Source organism: Pollicipes pollicipes, unplaced genomic scaffold, assembly GCF_011947565.3.
Source record: "Pollicipes pollicipes isolate AB1234 unplaced genomic scaffold, Ppol_2.1 Scaffold_5724;HRSCAF=6776_pilon_pilon_pilon, whole genome shotgun sequence".
Classification (NCBI taxonomy): domain Eukaryota; kingdom Metazoa; phylum Arthropoda; class Thecostraca; order Pollicipedomorpha; family Pollicipedidae; genus Pollicipes; species Pollicipes pollicipes.
The window spans coordinates 13,987,241-14,006,678 of record NW_023596746.1 but is presented as its reverse complement, the minus strand read 5'-3'; the positions used below and the strand labels follow the sequence as shown (position 1 = coordinate 14,006,678).

Here is a 19,438-nt window from a genome sequence, read left to right as displayed (position 1 = left end):
AATCTATTTACGGACAACGCCTAAAGGGTTAGGGCTAAGTTTTCAGAAAGTTAGGGGTTCAGCCTCTCTTGGTCCCCTAGTTCACGAGTCACCAACTACGCGCCGAAAACGTTTACGAAAGTTAATGCGGCGAAGCTGCTGGAACGACCATCCCTGAACGGCTAAATGTCAGAATTGGGCTGACTCGCTCGAAGTTGCCATGTCGGCTGACGCACCTGTCATGCAACTTCTCCATCACCTGTCGGGAAGAGTCGGCGCCACGCGTACCCCGACACATGGCGCGCGGCGTCATCGGAGCCCTGCCACACCCCACACCGACCCACGGCGAGCGGGGCGTTATCGGGCCCTGCCACACCCCACACGGCCACACGGCGCGCGGGGCGTCATCAGAGCCCTGCCACACCCCACACCGACCCACGGCGAGCGGGGCGTTATCGGGCCCTGCCACACCCCACACGGCCACACGGCGCGGGGCGTCATCAGAGCCCTGTCACACCCCACACCGACACACGGCGCGCGGGGCGTTACCGGGGCACTGTCGCACCGACCAATGGTGTGCGCGGCGCCACCGGGGCGCTGCCACACCCCACACGGACCCACGGCGCGCGCGGCATCACCGGGGCCCTGCCACACCCCACACGGACCCACGGCGCGCGCGGCGTCACCGGGGCGCTGCCACACCCCTGGCAGCCGGCGTGCGGCCGCCGCGGACAGCGCCGGCGCCGCCGGCGCATCATTAGGCGGCCGGTTAATCGGCTCGGCCGGCGCTGGAATGCGATGCGTGCGTGACGGCTCGGCCAGGCTGCACGGCCGGCACGAGGCGGAGGGTGGGGTGCACTCCACGAGCGCCTGGCCGAGGTGGGCATACTCGCTGCGCCGAGCGTCGCGTTTAAAACGGGTCACACCCCGCTGGGGACGAGCACGGCGCGGGTCATACTCCGCTCGGAACGGACACGCGGCGGGCCACACTCCTCTGGAGACCAGCACAGGGTGGGCCACACTCCTCTGGACACCAGCACAGGGCGGGCCACACTCATCTGGAGACCAGCACAGGGCGGGCCACACTCCTCTGGAGACCAGCACAGAGCGGGCCACACTCCTCTGGAGACCAGCACAGGGCGGGTCACACTCCTCTGGAGACCAGCACGGGGCGGGCCACACTCCTCTGGAGACCAGCACAGAGCGGGCCACACTCCTCTGGAGACCAGCACAGGGCGGGCCACACTCCTCTGGGGACCAGCACAGGGCGGGTCACACTCCTCTGGAGACCAGCACAGGGCGGGCCACACTCCTCTGGAGACCAGCACGGGGCGGGTCACACTCCGCTGGGGACGGGTGCCGAGCGGGTCACACTCCGCTGGGGACGGATGCCGAGCGGGTCACACTCCGCTGAGCTGAGCGCCGGGTTTAGGTCGCGATAAGCGTTCGATACTCTGAGCTGCTGGCGTGCGGGTAGCGGCTGGCACACCTGGGCCCGCGAGGATAAGCCCGGCGGCGGAAGGTCTTCCCCGAACAGCGGCGCTCCCACCGCAGCCGCGCGCTCTTGGCACTAAGCACAGCCGAGAGTTTGTCTCACCGCGCGCGCTCTGCCCCCGGCCGTTGGCTCGAAGAGGGCCGTCAGTGGTGCACTGAGACGCGCCGGGAACGGCGCCACTGAGTACCACTCGGGTCACCTGTTACCCGCCGCCATATACTCCGTAGCACGCCGACCAGGGCGCGGCGCCGCAAAAAACGGCGGAAAAACAGTAAACACGGCGTTTTTATGGTCGGTAGAAAAAAACGCTCAGGGAGGGAGCGTTGCCCTTGCCCTTGACATTCATAGATAGCGCGCGCGCCGGAAGCGTGAATCAAGGGCGCGAGCTCGCCCAGATCGGGCCAATTTTCACGTTTCAGCGCTTGCCGTGGCTTCATCAGCCATCGCGGTGAATTGCCCACGTGAAGCGTGCCGCAGAATGCATGCGCAGCTGCACGTAATCTTACCACAGGCGCCGTGCTCAAGGTGTGCCAGTGGCTTAGTTCAAAACAAAATCCGCCTCGCCGCTCGCTGTGCATGAAGTATCGCATGCACTGGTGCAGAACATCACGCCACTCCGAACGCTTCTGAAGACCGGCCGTGAGCAGTGTGGTACCTTTTACGCCTTAACTGTATAATGGTGTTGCATTTGCTCATCTCCGCGCCCAAAATTGCATTGTATAGTACATGTATATATATTACTTCCACCGACCGTCATGTAACAAGCTCCGGAGCTCGGGGCCGAAAAATCACCTGTCTGTTCTGGGAAACGGCTGGCAGACCCCCGGCAACATAGAGCATGACGCAACGCTTCAACTTGGTGCCGCCGGGGACGTAGCTGGCGCAGCGGGGGGGGGGGGGGGGAGGGGGGGAGGGACAGAGGGGGATGTTACTCCTTCTGGAAATGGTAGGGGCATGCTTGTGTCCCCTTTCAAACTTTGTGAAGTCCCCTTTTCCCGGACAAGAAGACTTAATTTAGACTGGGTGGCCACCATACTAGAACAGGAAGCCCCCTCTCATGTGTCTGAAGCCGTTAATCCCAAGCAGGATGCCCTGTTTGGAGATAATGAGGCCTTTTCCGGATTTGGTGGCCCCTTCATCAATCGGAAGGGTCCTTATCTGGATAAGGCGGCTTCTCTATGTATCAGAAGGCTCTCTGAGGGCACAAGAGGCCCTGTCTTGGGATGGGAGGTCCTTTCCTGGACCGGGAATATCCTTTCTGAATCAGGCCGCCTCTGTTCAAGATTTCCAATTTTGATATTTATGACACACATCAGACAACATCATCACAGAAAAACGTGATCTACCCCTTGAAAAGACACTACCAAGCGTGATTCCTTGTGAGGAGGCTCCATTCTGTCTAGGCCGCCCTCTGGAAAGTCTGAAAACTCTGCCTTCCCACCAACTGACAATCCGTGGCACCGCCCCTGGCCGAGGTATGCCTGCCCCGCTCTTCTAACGACCACGTTTGTCTTGCTTCCACGAGCGCATGCCAGCCGCCGGGTTGGGCACGCTCAGTTGGGCGCCCCAGCATGGCATGCTCAACAGGGCGCCCCAGCATGGCATGCTCGACAGGGCACCCCAGCATGGCATGCTCGACAGGACGCTCCAGCATGGCATGCTCGACAGGGCACCCCAGCATGGCATGCTCGACAGGACGCTCCAGCATGGCATGCTCGACAGGGCGCCCCAGCATGGCATGCTCGACAGGGCGCCCCAGCATGGCATGCTCGACAGGGCGCCACAGCATGGCATGCTCGACAGGGCGATCCAGCATGGCATGTTCGACAGGGCGATCCAGCATGGCATATTCGACAGGGCGCTCCAGCATGGCATGCTCGACAGGGCGCCCCAGCATGGCATGCTCGACAGGGCGCCCCAGCATGGCATGCTCGACAGGGCGCCCAGCATGGCATGCTCGACAGGGCGCCCATGGGTCTGACTCTGAATCTGGCATTTACTTCTGTGGTCCCAGAATGTTAGCTGAATTTGTCGCGACTGCACTGCTCGGGTAAGCACACACAACACCTGCCAGTCATGCTCTTTGACAGTCTTCCATCGCCTCAGTCTTGCATTCCTTACACCCATTCATGCTCTATCTAGGCTATATATCGCGTCACACATCTGGGCACCGAGTGTAGAAATCATGTACCGTAGCGCGAAACCACGGACGCGCCATGAATAAGGCGACTAGCCGGGTTTTTGACCAGTCACCACTGTTTATGTCGTAATTTGGACCTGAACGGAGCATATGCATTCTCGAACAAAACCAGTGCAGGGTGGAAAATGGAGGGCGCATTCCGCAGAAATATACAGTAGGGTACACATTTTTTTCGCACAGTCATCCAGTTTGCGTTAAGCCCACGAATTTCAACTTAGGACAAAGCGGGGCTCCAGCGTCCGTATTGTTACGCTCTGCGGTGTAAGAGCCACAGCATACGCTCTAATGTGTGAGAAAATCTCATTCAGATGGAAATATTACCAGCGTGCTTCGTACCAGGCCACATTTTGGTTTATCAACGTTCACAACTTTCGAAATGGCCTATTCCTAGTTGATTTTAGCTCGTCGCACCAGTGTAAAAACTCTGATTAAAATTAGATTCTGAAATTGTTTTTACTCTTGCGACAAACGAAGACGGCAGCGACGAGCAATTACATTTCCGGAGGACCCTGACAATATGACAAAACGCCGGGCGCTAAGCGAAGCTTTACCCGATAGATATACTTAAGCCATCACGAAAAAAGCATAGAAGAATGAAGTACTGCTGATGTAACCCGGCCCATGACTCCCGCATGCAAACCAACACCCACCACGAGTTCACCATACGAGTCATTAACCTCCCGAAAATGCTTGGACTGGTTTCACATTAAGATATCCCGTCAAAAACGCGCCACGATTAGTTTATACATGCGAGCGCGGACGGCAGGCAGTTGCCGCCGCCCGGCCGCCCGTGAGGCGACGGCGGGGCGAGCGGCCGGGTGGCCCCCCGCGGCCGGCCGCCGACCCCAGCGCCAGGAAAGGCCGCAGGAAGCAGCGGCTCACGCCTCACGCCGCCGGGGCGTGACGGGCCGCGCGCCCTGGCCACCCCAGGTCACACTGGCGGGGGCCGGGGAGCTGTCCAGCAGGCGCGGGTGCGCTGCCGACGACCGGGGGACGGCGGTGGCCGGCGTGGGTGCTGGACGCCGGTGGCAAATGACTGTTGACCGATTGCGATCGGGTCGAGGTGGACCGCGCGAGGCCATAGTTCGACCTCCGGTCCGCGCTAGTACGCTCACAGCAGCACCGACGCCCGCGCCTCCCGCTCGATCTACAGTCAGACGCGCCACCAGCCTCCCCTCGCCCGGAACCGACCCCTGACCTCTTGGTGACGTCTCCGGCTTCCGACGCCCAGCGACGCCCTGCACTCACCGCTGTCCGATGCCGGCCAGGTGGCGGTGGTAGCAGCCGTCCAGCGGCACCGGTCGCCGCTGATAGGCCGTCAGCTCGGCGTTGGGCCGCAGCACGTGGTGAGCGTCGCACTCTTCCGGCGCCTCCGCCGCTGCGAACAGAGCGCGGGGGCGTCAGTGGGACGTCAGCGGGGGCGTCAGCGGGGCAGCAGCGAGGCGTCAGCGGGGCAGCAGCGAGGCGTCAGCGGGGCGTCAATGAGGCGTCAGCGGGGGCGTCAGCGGCGGCGTCAGCGGGGGCAGCGGCCGGCTCCGACCGTCCAGCAGCCCCTCCCGGCGCACATGACCGAGACGGCCTCCACGGCGCGGGTCAACACGCAGATGCGTTACAGTCTGCACAGCATTGTTCAGAGCCAAGCATCGTTTTTTTTCAAATGGTTTGCCAAACGCCACAACGTCATGAAGGACTTGCATTCGATCTGGGGAAGAGGCGGTAGCTCGGTGTCAGCCGCTTGGTCCAGTGCCCTTGACCCCCCCCCCCCCCTCTCGAACGAGCCCTGCGACCGGCTGGAAGAGCACACGCGGCCGAGCATCCCGAGGAGCCAGCAAACCGGCGCCACAGCGGAACCGACCACCGGGGCTGGCAGGAGTCACGGACATCACAGGGCCTTCAAGGCTTTGGGCCGTACGGGCTAATGGCCATTAAAGGGCCTTCAAGACATCAGCAGAATCAGGCTCGCTTCCCTCCCGTCGGACAGCATTCCAGGGAGCTCAATCAGCGGCACAGGCCGTGCCCCGAGGCATCATTGTCGGGCCGCGCTCCGCGGGCCGCACACCGTCCGCGCGCGCCACCCCTCGCACCCCAAACCTGGCCAGGGAGCGGGCCGCTGAGGGGTGGCAAGGGCGCGACCGACCCGGACGCCGCCGGACGCGTGCCCCTGACCGCCTGCCCGGGGCACCGTACGCGATGACCCGGTCAGGTGCCCACCGTCCCGGACCGGACCGTAGCACCAGCGCCGTCCAGGACCGGACCGTAGCACCAGCGCCGTCCGGGGCCAGACCGTAGCACCAGCGCCGTCCAGGGCCAGACCGTAGTACCAGCGCCGTCCAGGACCGGACCGTAGCACCAGCGCCGTCCAGGACCGGACCGTAGCACCAGCGCCGTCCAGGACCGGACCGTAGCACCAGCGTCGTCCAGGGCCAGACCGTAGTACCAGCGCCGCCCGAAACCGGACCGTAGTACCAGCGCCGCCCGGGACGGGACCGCAGGACGGGACCGCCGCCGAGCCGGTGCCGCGGCGCGCGTCAGTCATGTTTCGCGCCGCCTTGAGTTATGCCCCCGTTATGGTCGGATGAATTAAAATTCCATAGCGACGGTCGCACTAGCGCCCGTAAATGTCTCGTTGGTAGCGTTGGTCCGTGGCGTGACACGGCGGCGTTACGCCGTCTAATAAACGCCCGATTACGGCCGACGGGAGTCGATTCTGGCGCGGATCAGCACGCTCCTGGACTCAGCGCCGGAGCTGGGCTGGGCGCTTGAGGTATGGGCCAACCGCATGGCCAGCCAGCGGCGGAAGCTCGGAGCGCGCACTTGCTCTCGGACGGGGCGTGGCGGCAGCGGCTGGAGCGGAGCGGTGCCAACGGCCAGCTGCCAGGGGCGCACCGCGCGCCCGACGCACATGGTGCACTCAAGCAGATCGTCAGAAACATAGATGTGACGCTGATTTTGCGTTCTTCCATGCAGGAGTCTCCATACAAGACTGCTTTCTTCACGAACGTCACCACAAAGAAGTGCCCGGCATCTCTTACAGACTGAAACCGGCAAGTGCCTTCCGGTCGCTCATTCCCGTTTCACTGTGTATTGCGTTGCACTGAATTGTATCGAGCCTTTAACCCATCCATGCAGTATGGCGCTTCAAGATTTGCGCCACAATGCACAAGGTACAAAAAGGTTATAAAGCAATGCACACACACACACATCATGACAAGATAGTGACAAAGGACGTGGGAACAATCCACAAGTACCTACATACATAGCAAGTAAAAATGGTTACTCAGTGGAGTTTCCCAAAAGCCGATGCAGACAAGCAAAGAGCGCGCGGCTCTCAGATCCTCAATGTTTTAAGCGGTGCACAAAAGGCGGACAGAGCCGGACGCTCGGTGACGGCACGGCCAGAGGCGGCAGGTTCCACGGGGCGGCAGCACGGTACCGAAACCCTCTCTGTATGGCCGCGAGTTTACACCTCGGCAGCTCCAGAGTTCCGGCGTCGGATGAGCGGGGGGGGGGGGGGGCCGGCGAGACACCGCGGATCGAGGGACAAACATGCGATAAATCGTCGGCGGGCTGAGCTGGTTATGAAGGACTTTATACACTCTAAAGAAGTCCCTCTCTCGCACCAGCTGCTCCGCCTGGGTCCAACCCAGGAACGCCAACGCCGGGCCGACCCTCTTCGACGCCATGCGCCAATAACGACCACTGCACGCGCCACTGCGCCACCGCGCCACTGCGACGCGCCACTGCAGCTTATCATCTTCCTAATCCAATCTAGCTGATTTTTGGTTGCTCCTCCCCACACGGGGATGCGACGTGCAATGTGGGGAATTACGTGTCTTTTCATCAACAACTTCTCCTGGTTAACACGGTGGCGAAGCAGGTAAAGCAACATCAAAAGCGCGTTGCACCTTCTGGCAATGTGGGCGGTGTAAATGTCCCAGGACATGCAAGGGTAGATGGCCACACTCAGCAGTCGAATAGCCGACGACGGTTTGCTCAACGGGCCAGCTATACTCAGGTGGAAGTCTTTAACTCCGTTGACGTTTAGACGCGTTCCGACTACGTGAAATCTGCTTTTGCTGGGTTCGTATTTCGTGAATTTGATCTTGAACCAGCGTTGTAACGTGTCTACAGAGTTTTCAACATAACATTTAGTGATCCTTCAGATTTTCGGATCGGCCGGCGAGTGATCGGGCAGCTGGGCGTCGTCAGCGCAGTCATCACCCGACAGCCCGGTAAATGACAGTGAAGGTCGTTCATAAACAAGCTGAAGAGCATCGGCCCGACGATAGACCCCTGGGGCACCCCAGAACGGACCGGCAGAGTCGCCGTCCCGCCTCTCACCAGCTGTCTCCGGCCGCCCGTATGGCCGCGGACCCATGTCGGGTCGATCCCGTGTGTGTGTGTGTGTAGGGTACTGGAGGTTTGAGTTTGAGTTAGGCGGGGTTTGAGCAGGGGCGTCTGCGGTCAAATCTAGAAATTTTGGCCGTTGCTTAATATCAAGAAAGGCCTTGACCACCTGGCGAGCATTAGCTAGGCTGAGAAAACTTAAACTATAAACAAAACTTGAGCGCTTTTACAAACGAAGCCAAGCTTTACGCCCCTGTTGTATCGTAGGTCGATAATTCTCAGAACGAGCAAAACGGTCTCGTAGTCGAAGTGCCCGTAAACACGGCACAAACGAACTCCCTAAATACAAACTTCAAATGCATAACTCAGACGGCCGCCAGTCTTCATCCATCTCCCGGGTGTCTCTCTGGCCTGTTATCAGCAGCACTGACGTCAGCAACTTCCACTTCGCTGGACCACCATGGCTCTGTGACCAAAGGCAGCCAGCGATTCTAGCCCAGGGCACTCAGCTATGCAGGTTCATTAGCAATGAGGATGCCCGCGCATCACACGACGGCATACCAAAGACTAGGGCATCCTGAAATCTTCCAGTCACCTGCATGCCGCACTGCATGCCTGCACTATCACACCCGCTCGAGGGCGAGATGTTCCCATCGCGCAAGCTGAAGATAAAGCACATAAACATCGCACGCCGCTGCACGGAGCCTCGCGGCCGAGCGCCGCGCACGCCTGCCGGCGCCCGGCCGCGTGCAGCGCGAGTCAGCGCCAGTTGCGTGCTGCAGTGGATAGCAGGCCCGGCCGGGCGGACTGAGCGCGCCGCGGTACGCCTCCGTCTCACGAGGCGGGGTCCAGTCGGGCTTGATCTCGCCGGCAGCACGCGGTCGACACGGACCTCCCCAGAGCAGCGCAGACAACAGCGTGGAGCTGGCGGCGCGGCGCCGCTCCGCCGCGCTGTTCGGCCCGAGTGTCGGGCCCAGCCGTGCGCGTCTGCTGATAACGGCTCAGCACGACGGGAAAGGCGCATCAGCTCCAATCAGCGAATCATCGAACGGCACCATTCCAGCAGCTGCCCCTGATACGGCGATGCAGCCAGAATGGCAGTGATGGGAAGGGAGCCTATCGCAACCACCCCGGCAGTTTCGGTGGGCGCAACACTTGTGGTTCGTGACTATAATTTCAGAGCTGCTGTGCTTCGGCGTACGCAGAAGCATTGCACGTAACCTTCCAGCGACGCATTTATCATGCATGACTACTGGGTCGACTAGAAACCGCGTACCAAGTCGTTCCAAGTGTGTTTCAACGATGAACAGCTTCCGTTAGGGTCGAGCGCCAATACACGTTAAACTCGATTAAAGTTTTCATGCCGTGTCTGACAAATGGTCGCATGTCCAAAACCGACGGACAAAAGGCGGCATCGCCGCGCCGATCACGCGATCCTGCCACGGCACCACTACGCCGCAGCGTCCGGCTCGGCGCCGCCAGCGCGGCGTCCCGTTACCCCGCTGCTTCGAGCGCGGCCTGGCCGTCGCAGAGGAGAGGCGCTGGCGGCCGTGCCTCTGCGCCGTGAATGGCGCGGCGCGGCGCCGGCGCCGGAGGCGGCGGCAAGCGCCGGGCCGTCTCCCGGCGCCGGCCCCACTTCAAGGCCACGCCGCCATGGAGCGGCGCACGCGGCGGCGGCGGCGGCGCTCACGCGGCCGCCGCATCGATCGACCGTGGCTGGCAGCGCGCCGCGGCCGTGTCCGGGCCTGCCGGTTGGCCGGGCCGGCCGGCCGGCAGGAGCCACCTGGCAGGCCGCGAAACACGGGCGGCCGCCAGCGCGCGGCGGCTCTGTTTACTGCCGCCGGCCGGGCCCGCAGCGCTGCCAGGCCCGCCGCCGCCGCCGCCGTCGCCGCGGGACAGCCCGACAGTGCGCGGCCGCGCGGCCCGTGCACAATCGATGCGCAGCCGGTTGCCCAGCGCGACGGCTCTGGCTCTGGCTCTGACTCTGACTCTGACTCTGGCTCTGGCTCTGGCTCTGGCTCTGGCTCTGGCTCTGGCTCTGGCTCTGGCTCTGGCTCCGGCTCCGGCTCCGGCGCCGGCGCCGCGCCGGCCGACGGCGGTTGACTCTGACGGTCGGCGCGTGAGTAGCTGAGTCAGCTGGCCGGGTGCCGGCGAGTAGCCGGGCGTCGCGCCGGGCGGCGAGGTGTGCCGCCGCCGGGCCGGCCGCCAGGGCCGCTCCCGCTGCCGGCCCGTAGTACGCGCCCGGCCCAGCCGAGCCGGCCGCACGGAGCCGAGTCGGTCGGAACGCGAGGCACGTAGGCGGCGCGCTCGCCAGCCGGCCGGCCGGCAGTTTGCAGAGGTCGTGACGGCCCTGGCGCGCGGGTCGCGCCTCCAGGTCGTCCTCACCGTGGCACGCTTCCGGCACATGCTCCCCTTCCAAAGCGATCTTCGCTGGAATTACGTGAACACGTCTCCTCTATACATTGCTTGTTGTACAGCATCACTTAAGCAGGAGTGAATCTGTGTTACCGTTTTCGCATAGACATGGCATTTACCCTAGCCAGATCTAATACTTCGGCCATACGTGCAACTATTCGTTTGGCACAAAATCTGACGCACGGTGGCAAGTGGCGGCCTGAAGGCGGGCCAGCGTCTGAGAGCAACGCCCATCAGGCGCTCTGCCACTCCCAGTCCCGTCTGAGACCACGCCGGGGCAGACCAACCCCTGGTCGAGTCCGAAGAGCACGCCCCGATGCCAGCGACAGGCTGAGAGACGGGGCGCCCTGTCGGCCGCGGCGGGCCCGGGCGCCCGCACACCGCCGTCAGCGCCGATGCCGAGCGGGGAGGGAACACACGCCCGGCCAGCGGCGAGGTGAGCAAGCCAGTCGGTCAGCGTCACGGGCCGACCCGTGCTGCCAGTCCAGCAGCGCTGACCGGCTCTTCCTCCTTCTAAACCACCGATCAGCCCTCACCGGACGGGATGGCAAGGTCAGCACGGCCGCCACCCTGCGCCGGCCCAATGTCCAGCGCTGCTGGCTACGCAGGGCACGCGAGGATGCCTCGAATGGGAGCAAACGTCTGTCATTCACATTAAAGAGCAAATGTTCTCGGACCACACAACGGTACATAAAAATAGACAGATGTGGTTCTCACCACGTACAAAGACGGTATCTGAAGCCTGGATACCGATCTCAGAGCGTCCGAGCCGCCGTTACCTTAACATGGTGTCAGTGTATCTGTCTGTCGCGGTGATGACCGATGTGTGAGACAGGCAAGAGAAGCTTTCAGCCACTGGTTTTTCGGCATCATTAGTTGAAAATTCTAAATTCTTGTACTGAGTTATCGACCTCCAATATGCCAGGAGGTCCTATTTCCATGATGTTAATAGCGACCGTGCTAATCAGGAGTGACCATGGCCACAGCATGCAGCGTCCAACACTGCCAATTCAACCAATGCTTGCTCTAGGACTTGGCTTAGCCATCAATTCCTGGTAAAGTGAAAGTTAATAACTCAGCGCAAAGGCTCTGAACTTAAAACGCTGATCCAGACGCTCAGCTGAAAAGGTTTGACTGATTATCCTGTCTTTGAACAACTGGTGCATGATGCATAAGCTCAACTTGTCTTGGCGCGGGATCACCAGATGACGACGACCATGGCTGATTGTCTGTTTGACAAGCTAATTGGACAGCCACCTCGGTTTGTTAACGGCACCGGCAATATTTTCCGCCGCACGGGTTCGTGGCAAACGATAATTCTTGCTGCTCAAAGCTAACTGGATCTATATGATCTGAATGGAATTCATCTGGGATGAAGCCGATCACAAATAAATGACATAAGATAAGAAAGACACGAAAAGCCTATGTGTTTTTATTGTTTGTTTTTTTTTTAAACGACTTTGTCGGTGAAGGGAGCATTGCTCTGTTGGCGATAAAGTAAAATAAAATAAACAAATAACAAATAAGCAAGTGACTTGAAATGGTCAGGAGCGTTATGAACATATTTTACAATGATGTTCGTGGATTCTAACCTCGGATTTTCCCCTTATGACTTCAGAGTTCTGACGTTTGACAGTCATCAATTGTCGATATACCAGGAGGTACTGGTTAAGCGAAGTTCTCTCAAGTAAACATTGGCGTACTTACGACGATACGCACAGCTCCAAAACGGCCATTACCGAAAATGTAGCCCATGTTTGCTTGACGCCGTTCAACTAGTACCTCCGATGTACTGACGGTCGATAACTGCAAGGATGACAATTCTGACCTATGACACCAAAAACAAGATGCCCAATGCCATTCTTGCTTTTATCAAAATATTGTTGTTTCTCGCCCATCGGCTTGCACCTATCCATAGAAGCTTTCCTCACGGGTTCAGAACTCACCCCTCCACCGAGCCTTAATATTCGGCTGTCTCGTGGTCTCCGTGTCAGCACCAAGGCGCTTCAGCCGCCAGTGCAGTCGCACAAGACGGAATTCTTCCGTGGCTACACACTCTCACATCAAATGCTGCCTACCTGAGTCCGCTCGAAGCAGCGCCGGTTCAAGTCCGACGAACTTCAGGTCCGAAGACCCGGATTGTGAGCAGCGAGTGGCGCAAAAATAAATAAAATTGTAGCGTGCAGCACCTGTTAGCGTCCGCTTGCGGTCGAGATGAAGGGCGCCGGGCTTCTTATTGATCAAGCAGACGAGCAAACTTGAAAGGCTGCCTTGTCTCTCGTCTTGTCGTGTCGTTATTGCAAAATAACCTGAGGTATGTGTTTGACAATGCCGCCCGCTGACAGGCAATTGAGAAGAAACACGTAGTTCGAGCGGACTGCTGAATATCCCACTGGGCCTATCGAACATCTCCATTGGTGATTTTGAACGTCTGTTGCAGTGGAAGCTCATGCACGCGCACAGACCGCATGCCGAACACACATACATACCGCATGCCAAACACGTGCACATACGGAATGCCAGCGCCATTTCACTACGGTTTCAATGTCAGTTTAGACCACGTGTGTCGTCGGTATCGTTCGCAGTTCCGTCACAGCACTGCGTGCACTTGCGTGATGGTTCTGGTGCCGGTACACGTACCAGCACCCGCACCACTGTCGCGAAGCTAACGCTGATTGTACTCGAGGGCACGTACAAACCGGAAGATCGGCCAGCACCAATCGCCAGGCTTAAACTAATGGACACGGCGATCACTTCGAGACCGCTGGTGCGGCCGGCCCCCAAACGTCGGCTCAGTCCACTTTCATGCCCATCTTCTGAATACGGCAGATAAGAGCGCTTCGTGTTCATGACGTGTCAGAACGATCAAGGTTTTCGAAGCACTCGAGCCCACTTCGTCCAGCTGCCGCCAGCGATTACCGCCGGAGCTGGCGTTGAGCCAGCCGACGACGTGCGACGGTCTGATGCATGCGGACATTTCAATCGGCCACCGGAAACATATCCACACCTGTAGGACCATTCCCTTACGGCGTATCACGTGCTTCTGCGTTCGCAAGGCACCAAAACGCGTAAAACTTCGAAGGACTAATTTTGTGGCGCGCTCTCATTGGTCGTGTTGAAGCCATTAATTATGGCAGGAATCGTCGACAACAGGACTTTACGGCGATATGTGTGTTTGCATTGCAAACGTTTATCTGTGCGGAACATTACAATGCACATGGCAGCTACATGGCAACTTGTAAATGTGTTTTCAACAGCCGGTGCTTGAGCGGCTTAAACCAATTTCACCAGTTTCACGCATAGTTCGAGAGACTACGACACCGGAGCACACAGCGTTTGTCGGTGCAATTTGCACATTCGAAAGAAAACCGAAACAACGGCCTTCAAGCCCGGTGACGATTGCAAACACCACCGAACTAACGAGCTAAACTTAAGCGCATCCTGGCCGAGCTACAAAGAACAGCGAAGGTAACAAAACTCCAGTTAAGTTAAGTAAAAAAAAAACGAACATTGGGTGTGAGAAAAACTGCCAGCTACACACAGCCAAAACTAAAACCCATGAACACATGGCCAGAGAGACAAGGCCTATCCCTGAATGATACGCTATCGTAGGTCGATAAAAAGCGATGTTAAATAATCAGGTGTACAGTTTTTGTCCCGGACACCATATTCATTGGGCTTCACAGCAAGGTCTAATGTTGGCTGCACAGCAATCGTCATGCTCCCAAACAAGTAAGCACGTCAGGTGACCAAAATCGCCATAGCGCAAACTAAAAGGGTTAGTAGTGCGTCGAAAAATAGTTTCGTGGTCCACCGTCCAAATCAGTCAAAAATGCGGCAACCGGCAACAGTCCTACACACAAAACGAACCTCACATACATGCCAGCGTCTCCGTCCTGCTCCCCATTGTATGTGTGCTGCTGTGCGGCGCTGCCAACACCAAGGAACCCTATCTCGCTGGCTTAGGGTGTAAGGGTACCATCGCGACGACTCTCGGCCAGCAGCTACTCACCAGTGCCGATCTGCAGCCGGACCAGGTCGGCAACGTCACGTCCGTGAACGAGGGTGATGCAACCGGAACTCCTTGACGATGAAGTCGAGCAGAGCGGCGCGCGACGCGCCGGCTGTCGCTGTCACCCGACACGGCCGGCAGAGGTCCGTCCGCTCCACCGCCGACAGCTTGGTCAGCTGCGGGAAAAAGGCAGGCGACAGTCAGGGGCGGCGGCGAGGGCGGGGAGCTTGGCCGCAAACAGGCAGGCGTGTAGTCAACAGCCGACGGCAGTGACGAGGACACGAAACGGAGTCAGCGCTTCGCCTCCAGACATCGACATTGCGGCTGAACTCCATTCTCAAAGATGCGTTGATGTATCGCGTCGGATGCCTCGCCGTCACCAGCCTGACCAATGCTCCAACGAGGCGTGTTCGGCCCGGCAGACGTCGTGATGGGCCGTGCACAGTCGAGCGCGCCGCCGCGCCACACCAGCGCCCGCTCGCGGAAAGCCCGCCGCGACTCGACGCCGGCGCCGGCGGTCACGACGCGCGGGGCGGGGCGGCACCGCCTCGCCCGCCGGCGCCGCCACCGCGGCCGGCCGCGCCGCATCCGTATGGAGGTGTTCATCGGACGCCTCGGCGCCGGCCGAATGTCGGCCGGCCGCTTACATAAGCGGACCATTTCCCAGGAAGTGGGGGGGCGGCCGGCGCGCTCCGCGCGCACAGCGGTCGTCGCTCGGCGATCCGGCGAGATATCGGGCGGCCCTGGGCGACATTAGCAAGTCATGGCGGCGCCACCCTCGGCTCGGTATGGCCAGTGACGCTGCATGGCAAGTGCCAGCACATGTACCCCATGACAGGTAAAGCGGACGGGGCCGTGGCCGACCGGCGGCCGATATTAAGGCCGCACGCGACCGCGAACTGACCGGACTCTACTCTTCCGGGACTCGTCCGCCGGCCGGTGAGGCACGCCACGGCCGCGGAGTCCGCCGCCACTCGTCCGCTGCCATCGGGCCGCGCTTCGTCGGATCAAAGGTTTGCGCCAGGCAACCGAATCGATGACCTCCCGTCTTCCAGAACACGGGCCACTGGCCTGCCTGCGGAGCTCGCCCTTCGGCCGCATGCCGCACGCTCCAGCACCACACGCATAGTGAACATGGCAGACGCGTTACTGGACGAGTGTGACGTCATACACCCAGCATGAGGGATGCGTGGTCATCATAGTATTCAAGTCGCAAACTCGCGCGCGTCATTAGTGCTGACAGGACTGGTGAAGTCCGCCAAGCTATACAAGGAAAGTGCACAGAATGACGAAACCAATTACTTTCGTTGGAAATGGCACATTTTGTGAGCGACACCGGGCTCTCGGACTCTTTCGCAGTTACGGGTTCTTGTAATCTGAGACATATCTGTAAACCTCCATTCATGGATGGACACTCTTATTCGGTCACCTCGGGGCTCTGCGAGGACATTCGGTTTCCTTGGCATCTTTTGCCAATGTGATTTTGATTATTGGCTGAAAATATAAATTGTGGGACATGTTTGGTTGTTGCACCAACTACGGCTAAGAATACAAAATTCGAGCGTCGGTGTCTGAATTCTGATGACCTTTCTGATGTAGCTGCCATCTTAAATACCAAATAACTACGAACTGAAAGGCGCCAAGAAACATGTTTACAATGAGATGTGAACTGTCCGAACATAGTGATAAGCAGGGAATGGCGAAATTTGGAAACGATATCTGCTTTTGCTGTGCAAACAATCTGTGCTAGGGGACGGTGGTGTAGTGGTTAACGCATCTGCGTTAACCCCGCACGTCTGGGAAACCAGAGGTCGGGGGTTCGATCCCCGCGGTGGCCCGCCCTTCCTGCCAGGGTGAGAGGCAGGCGAGCATATAGCTCAGCAGTGCGTCGCAAAGCCAAAATGACACACAGACACCAATCTGTGCTCCCAAGCCATCGCATAAACGCGTCAACGGCACGCAGAATGCTCCAACTGTTACGTCATGTTGCACAATCAGCGTGCCATCATGGGTCCTTGTCATGCGTGCTGCTGTAAGGGAGGCATGCAACAGCTTCGCCCATGCTTTGCAAGCGGAGGCGGAATGATTATGTTAAGCCATGCCTCAGCAAAAGCCGGCGTGCCGGACATTTTCCTTTGACTTCGTCGGGGAAATGCATGGCGGGACGCGAGCCATTTATCTACTCGGCACAACCATCAGTCATGTCTTGGTGGACGCACCATTCTTGCGTCCTTCACGAGAATAAACCAGCCTCTAACACACACCAGACAGAGCCCACAATACACATCGTGCATTGCTCGTAACCTGACCGAACAGCCTCCGCCCAAACATCGCGGGGCCACAACCACTAGCAATGTCAAGGCTGTGTCCAGCTCCTAAAGCCGGGCGCGCTATGACCAGCGGCCTCTGCATCGGCGGCTATCTCGGCGACGGTCTGAGCGGGCGGGAGGCCGGCGCATCGGCGCCACGGCCGGCGGCCGCCGCGCGGGCCCGTTAGAAGCGCGCCGCCGTCCGGGGCCGGGGACGCGCTCGGCCGGGGCGCAGCGTCGACAGATGGTCCGTCCGGCCGCCGCTTGCGCCGGCCGGGCGGCGCTACCGGGGCTGGACGAGGCATCCAGCTACCGGGGATGGGCGAGTCACCGGTACCGGGGCTGGACGAGTCGTACGGATACCGCAGCTGGACTCGGCACCGCGGTGGATGAGTCATCCGGCTACCGGGGCTGGATGAGACATCCGGCTACGGGGCTGGACCGGCTACCGGGGCTGATGTGATACCGGGACTGGACGAGTCACCCGGCCACCGGGGCTAGACCAGGTATTCGGCTGCCGGGGCTGGACGGGTCATCCGGCCACCGGGGCTGGACGAGGTATCCGGCTGCCGGGGCTGGACGGGTCATCCGGCCACCGGGGCTGGACGGATCATCCGGCCACCGGGGCTGGACGGGTCATCCGGCCACCGGGGCTGGGCGAGGTATCCGGCTGCCGGGGCTGGTTGCTCCGCTCCGCTCCGGGCTGAGCGAGCTCCTCAGTCGCTCGACTGCGGGGCCGAGCCGCCCAGCCACTCAGCTGCCGGGCTGAGGCAACTGCTGAGTCACCTGCCGGAGCTGAGCGAGCCGTTCGGCCAGCGTGGTTAAAAAAGCTGTTCAAACACCCGTCCTGTGAGGACCGCTCAGTTAGCGGGCCGGCGCCAGCCACTCAGGGCGGCTGCTGGGACGGGGTCGGCTGCGCTGCTCCTCCCCTCCACCCCTCGCATCAGTTGTAATGGGAGCACAGCAGTCGGACTTCACCGTACATCGGAGCTTTCAACGCGCTCAGCGGATAAGACTGTAAGGCGGGGTTGCGTGCAGCCCGTCAGTACTGACACCCACGCAAAAGCACTTCCATCGAGCTTATGCGTGTGTTCCGAACAAAAAGTCTGAAGCCGAAATGCCTGTTCTGGCTAAACGAGTCATACCGGCAACTAACCCGCTCCCGAGGACGTTGGTTTGGAAAGGCCAGAGCCGTCACGCAGCTCTGCAGCTTTGTTACATAATGATAATGTTCACTGAGACGCAAAAATTTATGACAACACTGATGGACGAGGTATGTTTATGGTTTATGACAGCACTGGTCACTGGTCAACACTGGTTCACGACAACTTAGGTTTATGACAACACTGATGTATGCCGCAATACCGAAAACATGCCGCAGGCTTTATTTTCATCTTGGACGATATCATTGGCTTTCAGTTTCCTGTGACGGCGGTGGGCATATCAAAAGGAAAAACGTCATCTCCAGCACGCCAATGACTGCATTTTGTATAATCACGTAAAAAGGCCAAGTAAGACAACAGGCTCATCAATCAACGCCTTGCTTAAGGTGAGTCCTGGGTGAACCGATGATGGTCCGTATTAAAGTCCGCCGCCTTTTGTGTGCCTTCTCGTTACCTTAAAATCATTACTGGCGTGCCTGTGAACGTGCAACGCCTTGTCTGGATATCTACCATAACGTTTTCAGCCACACAAATAATTATTGCGGCGCACATCTGCAAATTTCATGCGGTAGTCTTAAATCAGTCCACAGTCTATCAGTTTCCGCCGCCCCACGAAAATCGTAAGGCTCTGCCCTCGGGCAACTGGGAAGGCGCAGCGACTAAACGAGCGAGGCAGGGCTGGCCGTGACGTGCGCCTGTTTCGCCTAAAAAAAACAGCGCTGGTAGGACAGGGCAATAGCCACCAGCCCGAGTGCCGCCAACCCACCGAGTCACCCCTGCTCCCCACGGAACGCGGAGCAGAGCACCGTGTTATGCCTCCTCTCCACGGAATACAATGCAAAGAGCACCGCGTCATGCCTCCTCCCCGCGGAACACGGAACACAGCACTGCCAACCACTGCAAGCGAAAATCGACACGTGGCTCCGGATGGCTCTGCTGTTGGAGATAACCAGTGGTTCGTCTACGGGTACTCGCACGCCGTGCTTGAGTATTTAGTGCTTTTAAAGAGCTTGTCATTGAGCGACTTCAACAGAGGACACTCGGCATCTCGTGCATCATCTGAGAGACAGATACCGCTGTGTTTATTCCGAGCCGGCCGCCACTACGAGTTCAATTCGACGGGTAGCTCGTACCGATTGACAGCTCGACAGGTTTGTGGTGAGACAGTCTTTATGCTAAAATGCCACGACAAAGCCGGACAGTGCCGGACTGACCTTTTCGTACAGTTGCCATCTGACCGTAATGTAATGAATGGCCTATATACACTGGTGCTGACAGCTCAGATGTCGTGACTCCGCCCGAGGACCGCCGAGCTCCGCGAGCCAGGCCCTGTTCCCCAGGGGACAGTGGCAGCGGTACATGAGATGAGGATGCACGACCTGCGGCATGACACCAACGCCGCCTGCAGCACGACTGACGAGCTGTGGCCGTCGCAGCGGGCCCCCGCTCAGTGGGGCCCCAGCGGCGCCTAACGCCCCGACATGGCCGCCGCCGCCGCCGCCGCCGCCGCCGCGCAGA

The 19,438-nt window shown here is 59.5% G+C and overlaps 1 protein-coding gene across 1 annotated transcript in view; it reads right to left on the bottom strand.

Annotated features, from left to right (window-relative positions):
* Window positions 1–19,438, bottom strand: part of LOC119102543 (transforming growth factor beta receptor type 3) — an 83,385-nt gene that overhangs the window by 30,252 nt on the left and 33,695 nt on the right. The window contains exon 7 of the mRNA XM_037225932.1: window positions 4,923–5,052. Within this exon, the coding sequence (XP_037081827.1) occupies window positions 4,923–5,052 (130 nt within the window). The remainder of the gene's footprint in view (window positions 1–4,922; window positions 5,053–19,438) is intronic.